Source organism: Mesoplodon mirus (genome assembly GCF_964341445.2).
Source record: "Mesoplodon mirus genome assembly, chromosome: 3".
Lineage (NCBI taxonomy): Eukaryota > Metazoa > Chordata > Mammalia > Artiodactyla > Ziphiidae > Mesoplodon > Mesoplodon mirus.
Window position 1 is genome coordinate 119,488,152 of NC_138978.1, and position 13,751 is coordinate 119,501,902.

At 51.7% G+C, this 13,751-nt stretch overlaps 2 protein-coding genes across 5 annotated transcripts; one reads left to right on the forward strand and one right to left on the reverse strand.

The window, feature by feature from the left end:
- The first annotated feature begins 367 nt into the window (after positions 1-367).
- SLC50A1 (solute carrier family 50 member 1) lies at positions 368-3,499 on the forward strand. 3 transcript variants are annotated; one of them, XM_082614177.1, is made up of 6 exons: positions 368-589; positions 1,346-1,423; positions 1,564-1,687; positions 2,493-2,654; positions 2,913-3,032; positions 3,114-3,499. In XM_082614177.1, exons 1-6 carry the CDS (start codon positions 582-584, stop codon positions 3,213-3,215), a joined length of 594 nt encoding a protein of 197 aa, XP_082470303.1. In that variant the 5' UTR covers positions 368-581; the 3' UTR covers positions 3,216-3,499. The 3 variants fall into 3 exon arrangements, with proteins under 3 accessions (XP_082470303.1, XP_082470302.1, XP_082470304.1); XM_082614176.1 differs by lacking the exon at positions 368-589 and adding an exon at positions 904-1,036; XM_082614178.1 differs by lacking the exons at positions 368-589; positions 2,493-2,654 and adding an exon at positions 904-1,036.
- A 665-nt stretch (positions 3,500-4,164) lies between these two features.
- DPM3 (dolichyl-phosphate mannosyltransferase subunit 3, regulatory) lies at positions 4,165-4,784 on the reverse strand. Of its 2 annotated transcripts, none has more exons than XM_082614179.1 (2): positions 4,707-4,784; positions 4,165-4,524 (listed from the first exon to the last, which is right to left on the reverse strand). In XM_082614179.1, exon 2 carries the CDS (start codon positions 4,517-4,519, stop codon positions 4,241-4,243), a length of 279 nt encoding a protein of 92 aa, XP_082470305.1. In that variant the 5' UTR covers positions 4,520-4,524; positions 4,707-4,784; the 3' UTR covers positions 4,165-4,240. The 2 variants fall into 2 exon arrangements, with proteins under 2 accessions (XP_082470305.1, XP_082470306.1); XM_082614180.1 differs by lacking the exon at positions 4,707-4,784 and adding an exon at positions 4,634-4,694.
- Positions 4,785-13,751: the final 8,967 nt, after the last annotated feature.

Genomic DNA, 13,751 nt, shown 5'->3' on the forward strand with positions numbered 1-13,751 from the left:
CTCACCAGCCCACAAGGGTGGGGTGTTTCCTCCTCTGAGGGTTGTCCAGGACAGGAGTGCTCCCCACAGCAGTCTCTCGGGTTCTAGGCTGCACCCCACTCTGGAAGTTCCTCCTGTCCAACCTCCGCCCCACTCGTATCCTCTCAGCGCTGGGCTTTGGCGTACTGTTCAGGTACTCAGGCTCTTGGGTGAGTCAGGGCAGCCGCTCGGAACGCCTGCCAGCTGAGGCATGCGGCTCGCCCCACAGCCCCACCAGCAGAGATGTGTGGGAGGCTGGGAGGGAAAGTTCCCGGCAGCAAGTTGGTTGGACTAGGGGGGGTCGGTGATATACGTTTGTCCAGTGGATTGGCCAAGTCACGGAAAGCCGGCAGTGTGGCTGAAGGGGGAGGGCATCTCACAAAGACTTGGTGATTCCTGGCAGTCCCTGTTACTTAGGGAAGAGACCGGAAAGAGGCTTCAGCAAACAGCGAAAAAATCTCCTAATCCCTGGGCAACTGAAGTTCTGAGCTGCGGCCCTCCGTGAAAGCGTGTTGAATTCCCCGTAGCAAGCTTTTGAGTTCTACCACGTAGGCTTGCGGCCTATGGGAAAGTGAGTTGAGGCTGGGGGTCTGGGTGATCTAAGAAGTAAGCATAGAGTGTGGAGCGGCTGATGCCGGGGACAAATCCGCGGAGCCTTAGGAAGGAGACCGGCCAGAAAACCGAGAGCAACGGGAAGACGGGCAACCCTGCAAGCCGACAGCGGGCCGGCGGGGTCGGCACAGGCCCTCGCAGGGGCGGGGCCTGAGCTCCGGCTTGAAGCTCTAGGGGTGGGCCGGGTTCCGGTTCAGTTTCCGGGGGGACGGCCGAGCGCGCAGGGGCGGAGCCGGGGGCGCGAAGGGGCGGGGCTCCGGCGTCGCGGGCTTCGGTTCCTGCTAGCTGGCCGCAGGCGCCGAGCTCGGGATCCGACTCGGGGAGGGATGGAGGCGGGCGGATTGGCCGACTCGCTTCTTTCCGGAGCTTGCGTGCTCTTCACCCTCGGCATGTTCTCCACCGGCCTGTGAGAGCGCGGACGGGCTGGGCTGGGGCAGGACCAGGAAGTCAGGAAAGGAGAGAGAGGGGACAGAGACGTGGCCGCAGCCCCAGGCTGCATCTGGAACCTAGGGTCAAAGTGGAATCGGGTCGAGAGGGCCGGGGTACAAGGGCAAGGCTGGTCACTTTACCTGAGGGAGAAGGCCAGGGTGCTGAGGGTAGGGCCGGGGGTCTGCAGTTGTCCAGAAAGGATGACAGGCATCGGGGATTTCGACGCCCCAGCTGCCTGTTTCTCCCTTTCCACCTCTCCCCCCCTGCCTTCGGGTCCCCGTTACAGCTCGGACCTCAAGCACATGCGGATGACCCGGAGTGTGGATAGTGTCCAGTTCCTGCCCTTTCTCACCACGGATGTCAAGTGAGAGGGGCGATGCCTGCGGCGGGAAAGGCTGTCTGAGGGAGGTTGGGGAGGGGTGAGGAGGAATGTGGACGAGGCCCCTCGGGTCCCCCGCTCACACTCAACCCAGCGGGCGAATGTCCCTCCCCTCCACCCTGCAGCAACCTGAGCTGGCTGAGTTATGGGGCCCTGAAGGGAAACTGGACGCTAATCGTCGTCAACGCCGTGGGTGCTGTGCTTCAGACCCTGTATATCTTGGTGTATCTGCACTATTGCCATCGGAAGGTAGAGCCCCTTCCTCTGCTACATGCCCTGCCCTGCCTTGCTGGCAGGGCACTGTTTCCTAGAAGACTATAACAGGCTGGCACTGCCAACTTTTCCTGGAAGACCCCTCCAGCCTTGCAGTCCTCCTTCCGACATGAAGCCAGCCTTCTGAGACTCACATATTGTCCCCCATTCTAGCAAAGCTGGTAGCTCTGCCTAGCCTGATGGTGCCTTGCTGCCCAACAAACTGAGTGGAAAGGTATTTTGTCTCCATAGTTCCTTCAAAGTCAGTGCCAGTGGCTGAGAGTGAGATGATCCGCTCTGCTTCCCCATTCACACAAGCATTAAGCTCCTGCTCTGTGTAGCAAGCTCACCAAAAAAAGATACCTTTCCCGGGCTTCCGTGGTGGCGCAGTGGTTGAGAGTCCGCCTGCCGATGCAGGGGACACGGGTTCGTGCCCCGGTCCGGGAAGATCCCACGTGCCGCGGAGCGGCTGGGCCCGTGAGCCATGGCCGCTGAGTCTGCGCGTCCAGAGCCTGTTCTCCGCAACGGGAGAGGCCACAGCAGTGAGAGGCCCGCATACTGCAAAAAAAAAAAAAAAAAGATACCTTTCCCGCTCCTAGAAACCTACAGGGTTGTGCGTGGATCAGACATGTGCTCAAGTCACTGGTGGGAAAGAGGATGTGACAAGTGCAATACTGGAGGCTTGGGCAAAGGTTGGCTCCCCAACTGGAGCATGGGAGAGGGCAGGATGAATTAATTCCAGCAGCAGAGTCAGAGAGGGCTCCTGGTACATCCAGAAGTAAGGCTACTCTCTCCTCTGCAGCATGCTGTGCTCCTTCAGACTGCAACCCTGCTGGGGGTCCTTGTCCTGGGTTTTGGCTACTTTTGGCTCCTGGTGCCCGACACTGAGACCCGGCTTCAGCAGCTGGGCCTCTTCTGCAGTGTCTTCACCATCAGTATGTACCTCTCACCACTAGCTGACTTGGTGAGTGGGGGTGTCCAGGGAGGAAAGGAAGATAAGTCTCCCATAGCCAGAGACTGTAGCTTATACTCCAGAGGAAGGAAAGACCCAAATCCTGGAAGGGGACGGGGCAGTAGAGTTGGGTGAGTGGGGGGCAGGAGGGAAAGGTTGGGTAACAGAAGATCAGGGAGGACATTGGACTTTTTTTCTGAGGAAATTCTTAGGCAAGGTGGGAGATTTACTATGTGCCTTGCTAGGAGTGTCTTTCATCCTTTCCCACAGGCCAAGGTCATTCGTACTAAATCGACCCAACGTCTCTCCTTTTCACTCACCATTGCCACCCTCCTCACCTCTGCCTCCTGGACGTTCTATGGGTTTCGACTAAAAGATCTGTACATTGTGGTAAGCAGAACAGGGGCGGGGTGACAGGTGTACGAGGTGGAAAATCAGCTCCTCTCCTCATAGCAGCCCTTGTGATTTCAGGTGCCCAACCTTCCAGGAATACTCACCAGCTTCATTCGCTTCTGCCTTTTCTGGAAGTACCCCCAGGAGCAAGACAGGAACTATCAATTTCTACAAACCTGAGGGAGTTCACCTGACCACTGGGCACCTTAATGCCAACCTACTACCAAAGAAACCTTGTTTCAGCTCTTCCTGCTGGTCACCTCCACTGGTGAAGTGTGTTGTGGTAAAGGAAAAGAACTGCTTTGAGAATCCAGGGACTAAAGGAAGGGCTTTACTTAGAAGACTGGATGGAACCTGGGAGATGAATCACTTTTATTTTTTTTCAAGATTTAATTTTTAATTTTGGAGGTCGGGGTGAAATCTTTAGAATGTGCCTTAAAATAAACTGTTCCCTACCCCTTGCCCATCAAGGCTCGTTCTCTCTTCAGGGATAGTCAACCTGCCTGGTTTGGTGAAGGGTAGACGGGAACTGTCTGATCCACAGTTACTCTTGGGCTGGTAGGGTTGGCTCAGAAAAGGTATCTGAAAGAACCAAGAAGTTGTAAAGACGTAGGAAGGCCTTAAAAAGAACAGAGCTTGGATGTTATGAAGAAGAATAGGCTTCAAGAAGCCCTTCCTGGGGCTTCCCTGGTGGCGCAGTGGTTGAGAGTCCGCCTGCCGATGCAGGGGACACGGGTTCGTGCCCCGGTCTGGGAAGATCCCACATGCCGCGGAGCGGCTAGGCCCGTGAGCCATGGCTGTTGGGCCTGCGCGTCCAGAGCCTGTGCTCCGCAACGGGAGAGGCCACAGCAGTGAGAAGCCCACGTAATGCAAAAAAAAAAAAAAAAAAAAAGAAGTCCTTCCTAACAGGGCTAAAAAGACCAGGAAAGTGAAATGACTTTTCCATTCTGAGAGATCTTGAGAAGGGCGTCTTTGCCTCCTTCGGAGCAGATAGGAGGAAGTACCAGCAGAATGCAAAGATAAAGGCTGAGAGAGCTTCAGGAAGGTGGCTCTTCTACCTCTCACTTCTCAACAGCTGGTACACAGAATCCCCAATTCCCATCATCCATACTCCATACTCAAAACAAAGTTAGAAAATAAACTGGCGCTTTAATGGGGGAGGGGAGGGGAGGGCAGGCTGTCCGTTCGGGAATGAGGTTAGGGTGTCAGAAGCGCAACCCCCTGCGGGCCAAGTCGGCTCGGGCCTCCTGGATCTGGCTCTGCAGCTCGCGGGCGGCGTCCTCGCAGTCGTGAAAAGTGGCCACGCGATAGCCCACAGTACCCAGTGCATAGCAGCCGGCGGACACCAGCAAGTAGGCGGGCAGTGACCACAGGACCTCCCGGCATGACGAGGGCAGCTCCAGGCCCAGGGCTCCCATGGTCAAAGCAGCCCAGGTGGAGCCCAGGAGCGCCAGTCCCCACAGCCACTGCGCTAATTTCGTCATGGTCACTGCGGGAAGAGGAAGCAGAGCTCGAGGTCCCTGACACCCCGCTACCCGCTCTTCATTTGAGACCCATTCCCTGTCCTTCTACCTCACCCCCTCTCCGTACCACCTAACCTCAGGGCCGCTCCTCCGTCGCTCCCGACCTCCACCCTCCGCTCTCAGCCCTCAGCCCTCCTCCTACACTTACCTCCCAGCCTAGCGTCTTCCCTGCGCCGCACGGCTCCGACGTCAGCGTCCGGAATCCTCCACGGCTCGTGCTCCTCCGCCGCGCGGCCTTCTGGGAGTTGTAGTCCTCGAGCGGCGCCTGGCAGGCTCGTGGCCGCGGTCTTGACCTAGGCTGTGCTCAGCCGGCTCCGCTCCTGCAGCCGCGACCTGGGCCCAGAGGGCTTTCGGTGCTGCTTCCCTACCTCGAGACCCCGCTCCAAGCTGGCGTGGGGCTTGTAGACAGCCTGAGGACACCCTTAAGCCTTGCGACAAGATGGGAATGTAATATCGTTCCTCTTAAATTCACTTCTCCTGCACAAAAATTCCACTCATTCATTCATTCATTCATTTATTCACTTATTTATTCTTTTATTCATTCATTCAGTGGAACGTTTCTTGAGCGTCACGACAGACTTTGGAGAAATAGAGATGTCAAGACACAGACCCTTCTGGGGTGGAAGGAGGAAAGCAGGAGTCAGGAAAGCAGATGCATTGACAACTAACAGGTGCCCTGAGATAGGTGCCCTGAGATAGGTGTTAGAACAGAGGTTGTCTTTTTTTTTTTTTTTTTTTTTTGCGGTACACGGGCCTCTCACTGTTGTGGCCTCTCCCGTTGTGGAGCACAGGCTCCAGACGTGCAGGCTCAGTGGCCATGGCCCACGGGCCCAGCCGCTCTGTGTCATGTGGGATCCTCCCGGACCGGGGCACGAACCCGTGTCCCCTGCATCAGCAGGCGGACTCTCAACCACTGCGCCACCAGGGAAGCCCGGTTGTCATATTTTAAAAGAGAAACTCAGAGGAGCAACCAGTAAGACTTGGAGCCAGAAGAAGAAGTGCTTCAGGAGGGTGTCTTTAAGGGAAAAAAAACCGTGGGGACAGAGGAATCACCTGATGTGTTTAAGGTATTAAGAGAAGGTGTATATGCTTTTCAGAATTTGGGGGATGAATTCATGATAGGTATGTAGAAAACCGAGTGAAAGAAAAGGTCAGGCAATTATCAACTTCAGGGAAAACAAAGAGTTATAAAAGAAAGGAAGGATGGGCAGACAGAAAACAAATTATAGTGTCATAATAATCAGCAGATTAAACAGTCATTGAGGGGCTATTTTGTGTCATGCCTTTTGTGACACTGCATGTTTGATTTTCACAACAGGCTGCAGTAGGTACTTTTATATCCCCATGTATGAATGAGGAAACCAAAGCGGAGAGAAGGTAAAAGGTAAGTAACTTGCCCGAGGTCATGCAGGGTAGTAAGTAGCAGACTGTCCCATCTGACTCAAAGCTATATGCTTAGTAATTTCACCTTTCTGGGTTACTGGTATAGGAATGGGCAGATAAGGATCGTCATAGCCGCTGACATTCATTGATTGATTACTCTGTGCCAGGCACTGTAATGAGTACTTTATGTGCATAATCTCATTCAATCTTTACAGCCACCATATGAAGTAGGTACTATTATTATCTCCATTTCACAAATGAAGAAACAGGTATGCCCTAGATAGTCAGACTAGACTGCAGAGCCTGCAAACTTTGCCACTAAGGTATAGCATCTCCCTACCTAGATCAATGGAACAGAATAAAAAGTGAAGAAATAGATCAAACATACACCATTTCAGCATATGATAGAAATGGCATCTCCAGTGAGGAAAGATAGATTATTTGAAAAACATTTGCAACAAGCTTACCATTTGAAAAAGTAAATTAAGTTATATTTCAACCTCACGTCTTATACTAAAATAAATTCCCAGTGCATTAAACAAAACTTCATGTGAAAAGTGAAACCCTAAATATGCCACAAGAAAATGTGGGTACATATTTCTCTAATGTTCAGCTCAAGCATCACGTCCTCCAAGCAGCCTTCCTGGGCCTTGACCCTGTCTTGCAGGGTTGGATACCATCTTCCTCCTCTGAGCTCCCACAGGCTCTCTTTTATAGATGGCACTTACCATGTTGAGCTGTAGGTGTTTTGTTTCCCCACTTGGGCCACCCAGGACCATTGTAACTCCAGGACCAAGCATAGCGTGGGAAACCCAGAGGGCTTCTATAAATGTAAGATGAGGGGCAGAAGGAAGGACAGGTTAGCATTTGATGGTCTCCAGGGAAACTGACCCAGCTGTCCTGGTCCCAGGAAATATAACTACTCCAGAGACTCCCATCTACTGGACACAGGGTCTTTGGCTTTGGATAGCATTGGACGAAAGCCAGCAGATTCTTATGGTCCAACTCCTTTCTCTTCAATCTTTTTACAGACCTTTACCCTTCTGCAGCTACAGCAGGCCACAAGTAGACATGATTATAGCAAGGTATGAAAGGCAGTACAGCTTGGGGGTTAAAAGTTTGGGCTTTTAGAGCCCCAGATGTCCTGAGGTTGGGTCCTGCCTCTTTCCTTTACTTACCTATGTGACCTTGGGCAAGTAACTTAACCTCTCTGAGCTTCAGTTTTCTCACGTTTGTTGGAGTTTTCTCCTTTGGCAAGCTTTTATTTATTTTTTGGCTGTGTTGGGTCTTTGTTGCTGTGCGCAGGCTTTTTCTAGTTGCATCGAGTGGGGGCTACTCTTCGCTGCAGTGCATGGGCTTCTCATTGCGGTGCCTCCTCTTGTGGAGCACCGGCTCTAGGAGCGTGGTGGCTCATGGGCTAGTTGCTCCGCGGCATGTGGGATATTCCTGGACCAGGGCTTGAACCTGTGTCCCCTGCATTGGCAGGCGGATTCTTAACCACTGTGTGCCACCAGGGAAGTCCCATCTTTGGCAAGCTTTGGTTTCAGTGAGAGACAAATTCCAAATCTGGAGCCCTCTATTTATTTATTTATTTTATTTATTTATTGGCCGCACCTCGCAGCTTGCAGGATCTTAGTTCCCCGACCAGGGGTTGAGCCCAGGCCCTCGACAGTGAGAGCACAGAGTCCTAACCACTAGACAACCAGGAAATTCCCGTGGAACCCTTATTCTAAAGTGCACTAAAGATGGGAGAATATGAAAAATTACATACAACACAGAGGAAGGGATTGACTGTTTCAGGGAAGGCATGAGCCTCTATCAAATAGGCCCTAAAGCCCAAGGTAATACTGGAAAGATGAGTAAGAGAATTCAGGTGGTGGTTGAGGGCAGCGCTTGCAAAGCCAAGGGAAAGCCTGAACAAAGGCAGGGAGGCTTGAGAGTTCACTGTGAGTAACCCTCTGTGTCTGTCTCTGGCGCAAAGACTGCTTCATGGTGGAGTGGCAGGAGGTGAGGCTGGAAAGGCCAGCCAGGGTCAGGCTACCTAAGAAAGACCCCTTAAAAGTATCTGTGTTAATACTGTATGCCATCAATATATGTGGAACCTAGAAAAATGGTACAGATGAGCCAGTTTGCAGGGCATAAATAGAGACACAGATGTAAAGAACAAACGTATGGACATCAAGAGGGGAAAGTGGTGGTGGTGGGATGAACTGGGAGATTGGGATTGACATATATACACTAATATGTATAAAATAGATAACTAATAAGAACCTGCTGTATAAAAAATAAATAAAATAAAATTCAAAAAAATATTACCTAATAAAATAAAGGACAAAATTATAAAATAAATGGTAAGAAATTTGGGAAAATAAACTTGCAACAATAAAAAAATACTGTATGCTAACACATATATATGGAATCTACAAAAAAAAATGGTTCTAAAGAACCTAGGGGCAAGACAGGCATAAAGATGCAGACGTAGAGAATGGACTTGAGGACACGGGGAGGGGGAAGGGTAAGCTGGGACGAAGTGAGAGAGTGGCATGGACATATATACACTACCAAATGTAAAATAGCTAGCTAGTGGGAAGCAGTCACATAGCACAAGGAGATCAGCTCCGTGCTTTGTGGCCACCTAGAGGGGTGGGATAGGGAGGGTGGGAGGGAGGCTCAAGAGGGAGGGGATATGGGGATATATGTATACGTATAGGTGACTCACTTTGTTATACGGCAGAAACTAACACACCATTGTAAAGCAATTATGCTCCAGTAAAGATGTTAAAAAAAAAGTATTTATGTTGGGTTTGGTCCCTCAGGTCAGCATCTTCCCCCCTTAGAGAAGTGGGAGGTCCCCATGTGTGCCTGTGTGTGTCCTGTCAGGCAGCAGGTGCCATGGTGATTATTGGGTCCTTGAGGAAGGTTCCAGGTGATTAGATTGTGTTGATTCTATCAGCATCCTCAGGGCACCCACAGCTTCATTGGGGTGACAGGACAGACAGACATGTAATCCACAAAAACACATACAGACAAAATCACAGCCGGGCTTTCAGGGGAAATAGTGCATCAGAGATTGTGCTGCTGACTGGAGAAGGGTCTGGGTGAATCAGGTGAACTAGAAGAGACCAAGATGGGAAAAGATGATAGCCTGAGGCAGGAGGGATCCAGGAACAGGGCTGGTGGCTGACAGAAACATTTGGCTGATTCTGAGGATTCAGCAGTTTGGAGCTGATGCAGGCTGGAAGTTGAGTTTTAGCAAAGAGCTCAAAGTGTGACAATGGTGTGTGGCTAGTGGGTCTTGGTTCTCTTAACAAACATGTATTTAGCAACTACTATACTACACGTCAAGCAGTATTCTAATGACCAAAAGAGACAAAATCTCTGCTTTCAATGAAGCTTGCGATGAAAACAAACTACTTCAATGAAATGGTAGGAGACAGACAGCAACCAAACAAATATTTAATATATCAAGTAGTGAGAAATACTGTGAAGAAAAATATAGCTAGGTGAGGGGCTAAAGGGTGACAGTGTACCATGTGATATAGCATGGTCAGAAGGGCGTCTCTGAGAGGGAGACATTTGCATGGAAACTTGAATGAGGTGAAGGACACAGAAGTGTAGATAACTGCTGGATGGCTGTTCCAGGCAGTGGGAACAGCTTGTGCAAAGGCCATGAGGTGGCACAGGGGACACATGGAAGCCAGGAGTGGGATGGAGGAGCATGGGGAAGAGTGTGAGGAGATGAGGTCAGGGGTGGCAGGGATCAGATGCTGTGTTGTAACCGTGTTGGTTAAGCATCAAGGCAAATACCAATGGATCTGGATTTCAATTCCAGCCTTGCCTTCCCTTATAATCTTTTTCTTTCTCTTTCTTTTTTTCTTTCTTGCTTTATTTCTTTTTGGCTGCGTTGGGTCTTCGTTGCTACACGTGGGCTTTCTCTAGTTGCGGCGAGCAGGGGCTACTCTTTGTTGTGGTGCGCGGGTTTCTCATTGTGGAGGCTTCTCTTGTTGCAGAGCACAGGCTCCAGGCGTGCGGGCTTCGGTAGTTGTGTCACGCAGGCTCAGTAGTTGTGGCTCGCGGGCTCTAGAGTGCAGGCTCAGTAGTTGTAGCACACGGGCTTAGCTGCTCCGCGGCATGTGGGATCTTCCCAGACCAGGGATCCAACCCGTGTCCCCTGCATTGGCAGGCAGATTCTTAACCACTGCGCTACCAGGGCAGTCCTCCCTTATAATCTTGAGCAGGTTGTTTTAACCTCTTTTTCATTTTACCCCATTTCATTTCACTAAAACAGATGTATTGGTCAGGGTTCTCCAGAGAACCAGAACCAATAGGAGATATATCCGTGAAATTTAAGGTCTTGTCTCATGAAGTTGTAGAGGCTGGCAAACCCAATATCTGCAGGGTCTCTGTCTTGACTTCCTCCTGACTGGGGCTGGGAACAGTGAGCAGAGGGCCAGGTCCTAGCCCAGAGTATAGACCAGTGAGAGAATCCAGCAGGCCAGACCCGACGTTGCTGTTCAAGTCCACAGGCTATCTGCCACTGAATTCCCTCTTTCTCTGGGGAGGTCAGTCTTTTGTTCTATGTAGTCCTTCAGTGGATTGGATGAGGCCCACCCACATTATGGAGGGCAATCTGCTTTACTCCTATTTTAAATGCAAATCTCATTCGAAAACCCTCTCACAGAAACATCCAGAGTGGGAATTCCTTGGTGGTCCAGTTGTTAGGACTCCACACTTCCACTGGAGAGAGCATGGGTTCGATCCCTGGTCGGGGAACTAAGATCTTGCACGCCACATGGTGCTGCCAAAAAATTTAAAAAAAGAAACATCCAGAGTAATGTTTGACCCAATATCCGGGCAATGTGGCCCAGCCAAGATGACACATAAAATTAACCACACAGAGTAAGAATATCAATCTCATAATGTTGATGTAAGTGTTGAAACTGAGAATATCTGTAAAGCACTAAGTTGGCTGGCTAGGTCATGGTTGTTATCACGTGGGAGAAGAAGATGACATTTGTCAAATGCCTAGTAGGTTAAGCTCTATGCTAGGCTCTTCCATGTTGTTATTTAATTCCAATCCTCTTTGCCACAATTTGAGGCAAGTATTATTATCCTCATTTTACAGGTGATGAATTTAAGGTGCAAAGAGATCACTCAGCTTGCCCAAGGACCCTCACCTGGTAAGTGTCAGAGCCAAAACTAGAACTCAAGTCTGTCCGATTTCAAGACATGGGCTCTTTCCTACTGCCCCACATACGTCTAGAACCTGAAGCTGTCTGAGTCGGAAAAAGGCCCGGGTCACAGAGGCTGGAAATGGGGGCTGGAGGCAGAGAGCAGGAAGGGGAGGGATCTCCCCGGAGGGTTAGTCTAGGCCTTCACACACCGGTGTACATGCACTTCAGTCCCAGAAATTCCCTTGAAGCAGCCCTCACAGCAACTCTTGGCCCAGAATGGGGGTGTGTGGGAGGTTTTTCTGTGGGGTCCAGACCTGTGCAGAAAGGAATCCCACTTTTCAGTCCCTTCTGTTAGTGCCTGAGCCTAAAAGTAGGGGAAACATGTCCAACTTATTTGCGGTGAGTGGAATTCTCAGAGAAGGGCTCCTCGAAGACCATAAGGGCCATTTGGCTCAGGCCTCATTGTCACACAGGGCCTCAAATGTAGGCTTCTGAAGTTATCTCCAAGTGTGGTTTCATTCAGTCACACTGTCACTCTCCCACAGAAAAGAAAGAAGGAATTTACAGTACAAATGATTTAACTTTTACTGTGGAATTTTCAAATATATACAAAAGTAGAAAGAATCCTACAATGACTCTGACAGGCCCATTATCATAGAACTTTACATTATAAAGTAGGGCCTGCAGTTCCCTGTGAAGGGAAACATTTCTAAAATTCCTGTAATGACCTTGCGACTAGCATGATTATATTGTATCATAATTTTGTCTTAAAGTGTTGATTTGTCAAGTGTACACATTTCAAACATGTCTCAGTTTTTCTTCATTTTGAAGTGCATCTGGAACCTCAGTAGACAGAAGGGACCTGGACTTCTCTCCACCTTTCAGCGGATCTGTCTCCCAGGGGAGTGGTTGCTGAGAACTGTGGGCCCAGGTCGAAGAGTTCGAAGGAAGGAGGCCCACCCCAAGCCCCCAGGGATGCGGAGGCTGGGGTAGGAATAGCTGGCTCTTCGCGGCAGGGGGCGGGGACGGGGTGGGGGTGAGGGCAGCTCTAAAGCCTGCTTCCTGTCCCAGGGCAGGCAGTTCACACTTTGCCCTCCACCCCAGGTAATGCAATGCCTGATTCTAGGGCCAACTAGGGGGCTTCTCTCTCTGCCAGGGCGGGAGCTCAACCAGATAGCATTTATAGTACAATCTCTGGTGCCAGCTTGCTCTCAGCCCTGAGGGGGTAGGGAGGTGGGACTTGGGAGCATGATCTTGGCCTTGCCCCTGGAGGAACTTCCAGCCTGCTGGGAGGGAGGAAAAGAAATGTACTTGAGGTGAAGCAATTAAGTGCCACCAACTGTGCCCGCACAAGGGTTCTGGCTATTGTTTGCTTAGGAGATGGCTCTGTGAGTAACCCTAAGTCAAGGAGGAGAGTGCGCACAGCAGGCCAGTCCAGAGGTCCCTGAGGGCAGGGCCTCCAGCTTCCCATTCGTATGGTTCCCATAGCGCTCGGCGCTGGCTCAAGCTCACAATGAGCTTCAATACTTGCTTTTGACTGAAACTTTTCCCTTTGTATCTGTCTCTGTGTCTCTCAGCATCTCTGTCTCTACCAATCTCTGGCTTCTCTTGTTTCCCAACATCCTTCCCGAGCCCCTGGGGAGCAGAGCTGGGGGGCCGGGCAGTGGGAACGGGACAGCGTCCTGTTCTCACCAAGGACAATAAGGTCCGGAAAGGGCTGGAGCCAAGGCCCGGCGTAGACTCCCCCTCCCTGTCTGCCCTGCCCCCCCCCCCACCTTCTGGCATGCCCTAAATGCCAGGCATCCCCTCATGTCAGTGCCAGCCCGAGAGGAGTCCAGCCTCTGCCCAGGCAGGGGAGCCCCCTCATCTCACCTTCCCACCACCCTCTTTTTAGGTGGCATCACCTTCTGCCCCAAGAAGCGCACCTCTGAGTCAGGAGCCCTCTCCCGCCAGCACCCCCCCAACTAGCATCCAAGGCCCCCTCCCGCTGTATTATTTACTCCTGTTTCCGGAGCAAGCAGCGGGCGCTGGCGAGTGTCAGGGCCACGTGTGAGGGAGCAGAAGGAAGCACCTGGCTTCCCTCTGGCCTCCAGGGGCAGACCGCCCGTCTCTCCCCTAGGCCTCTAGCCTCCGGGGTGGTACAGAGACCCAGGCATCCCGGGGCCAAGAGGTTAGCACCTTTGCCCTTCTCACCTTCGGGTCTCCAGAAGCCATGATGGTCTGACGCCCCCTTACTTTTTTTTTTTTGCGGTACGCGGGCCTCTCACTGTTGCGGCCTCTCCTGTTGCGGAGCACAGGCTCCGGACGCGCAGGCTCAGTGGCCATGGCTCACGGGCCCAGCCGCTCCGCGGCATGTGGGATTCTCCCGGACCGGGGCACGAACCCGCGTTCCCTGCATCGGCAGGCGGACTCCCAAAGACTGCGCCACCAGGGAAGCCCCAACCCCCTTACTTAATGATGGTGTCTGGTGTCTGGGATACCCTTCCCAGGGTTAATTGGTAGGTCAGGTGGAGGCAGCCGGCAGCTAGGCACCCCAGGGATAGGCTGGGTGGAGAGCTGAGGTCAGCGCCAACCTGCCTGGTAAAGGCACCCATTCCCTGAGCAAGGTGTCATTATTCCTGGCCACATACTGTCGC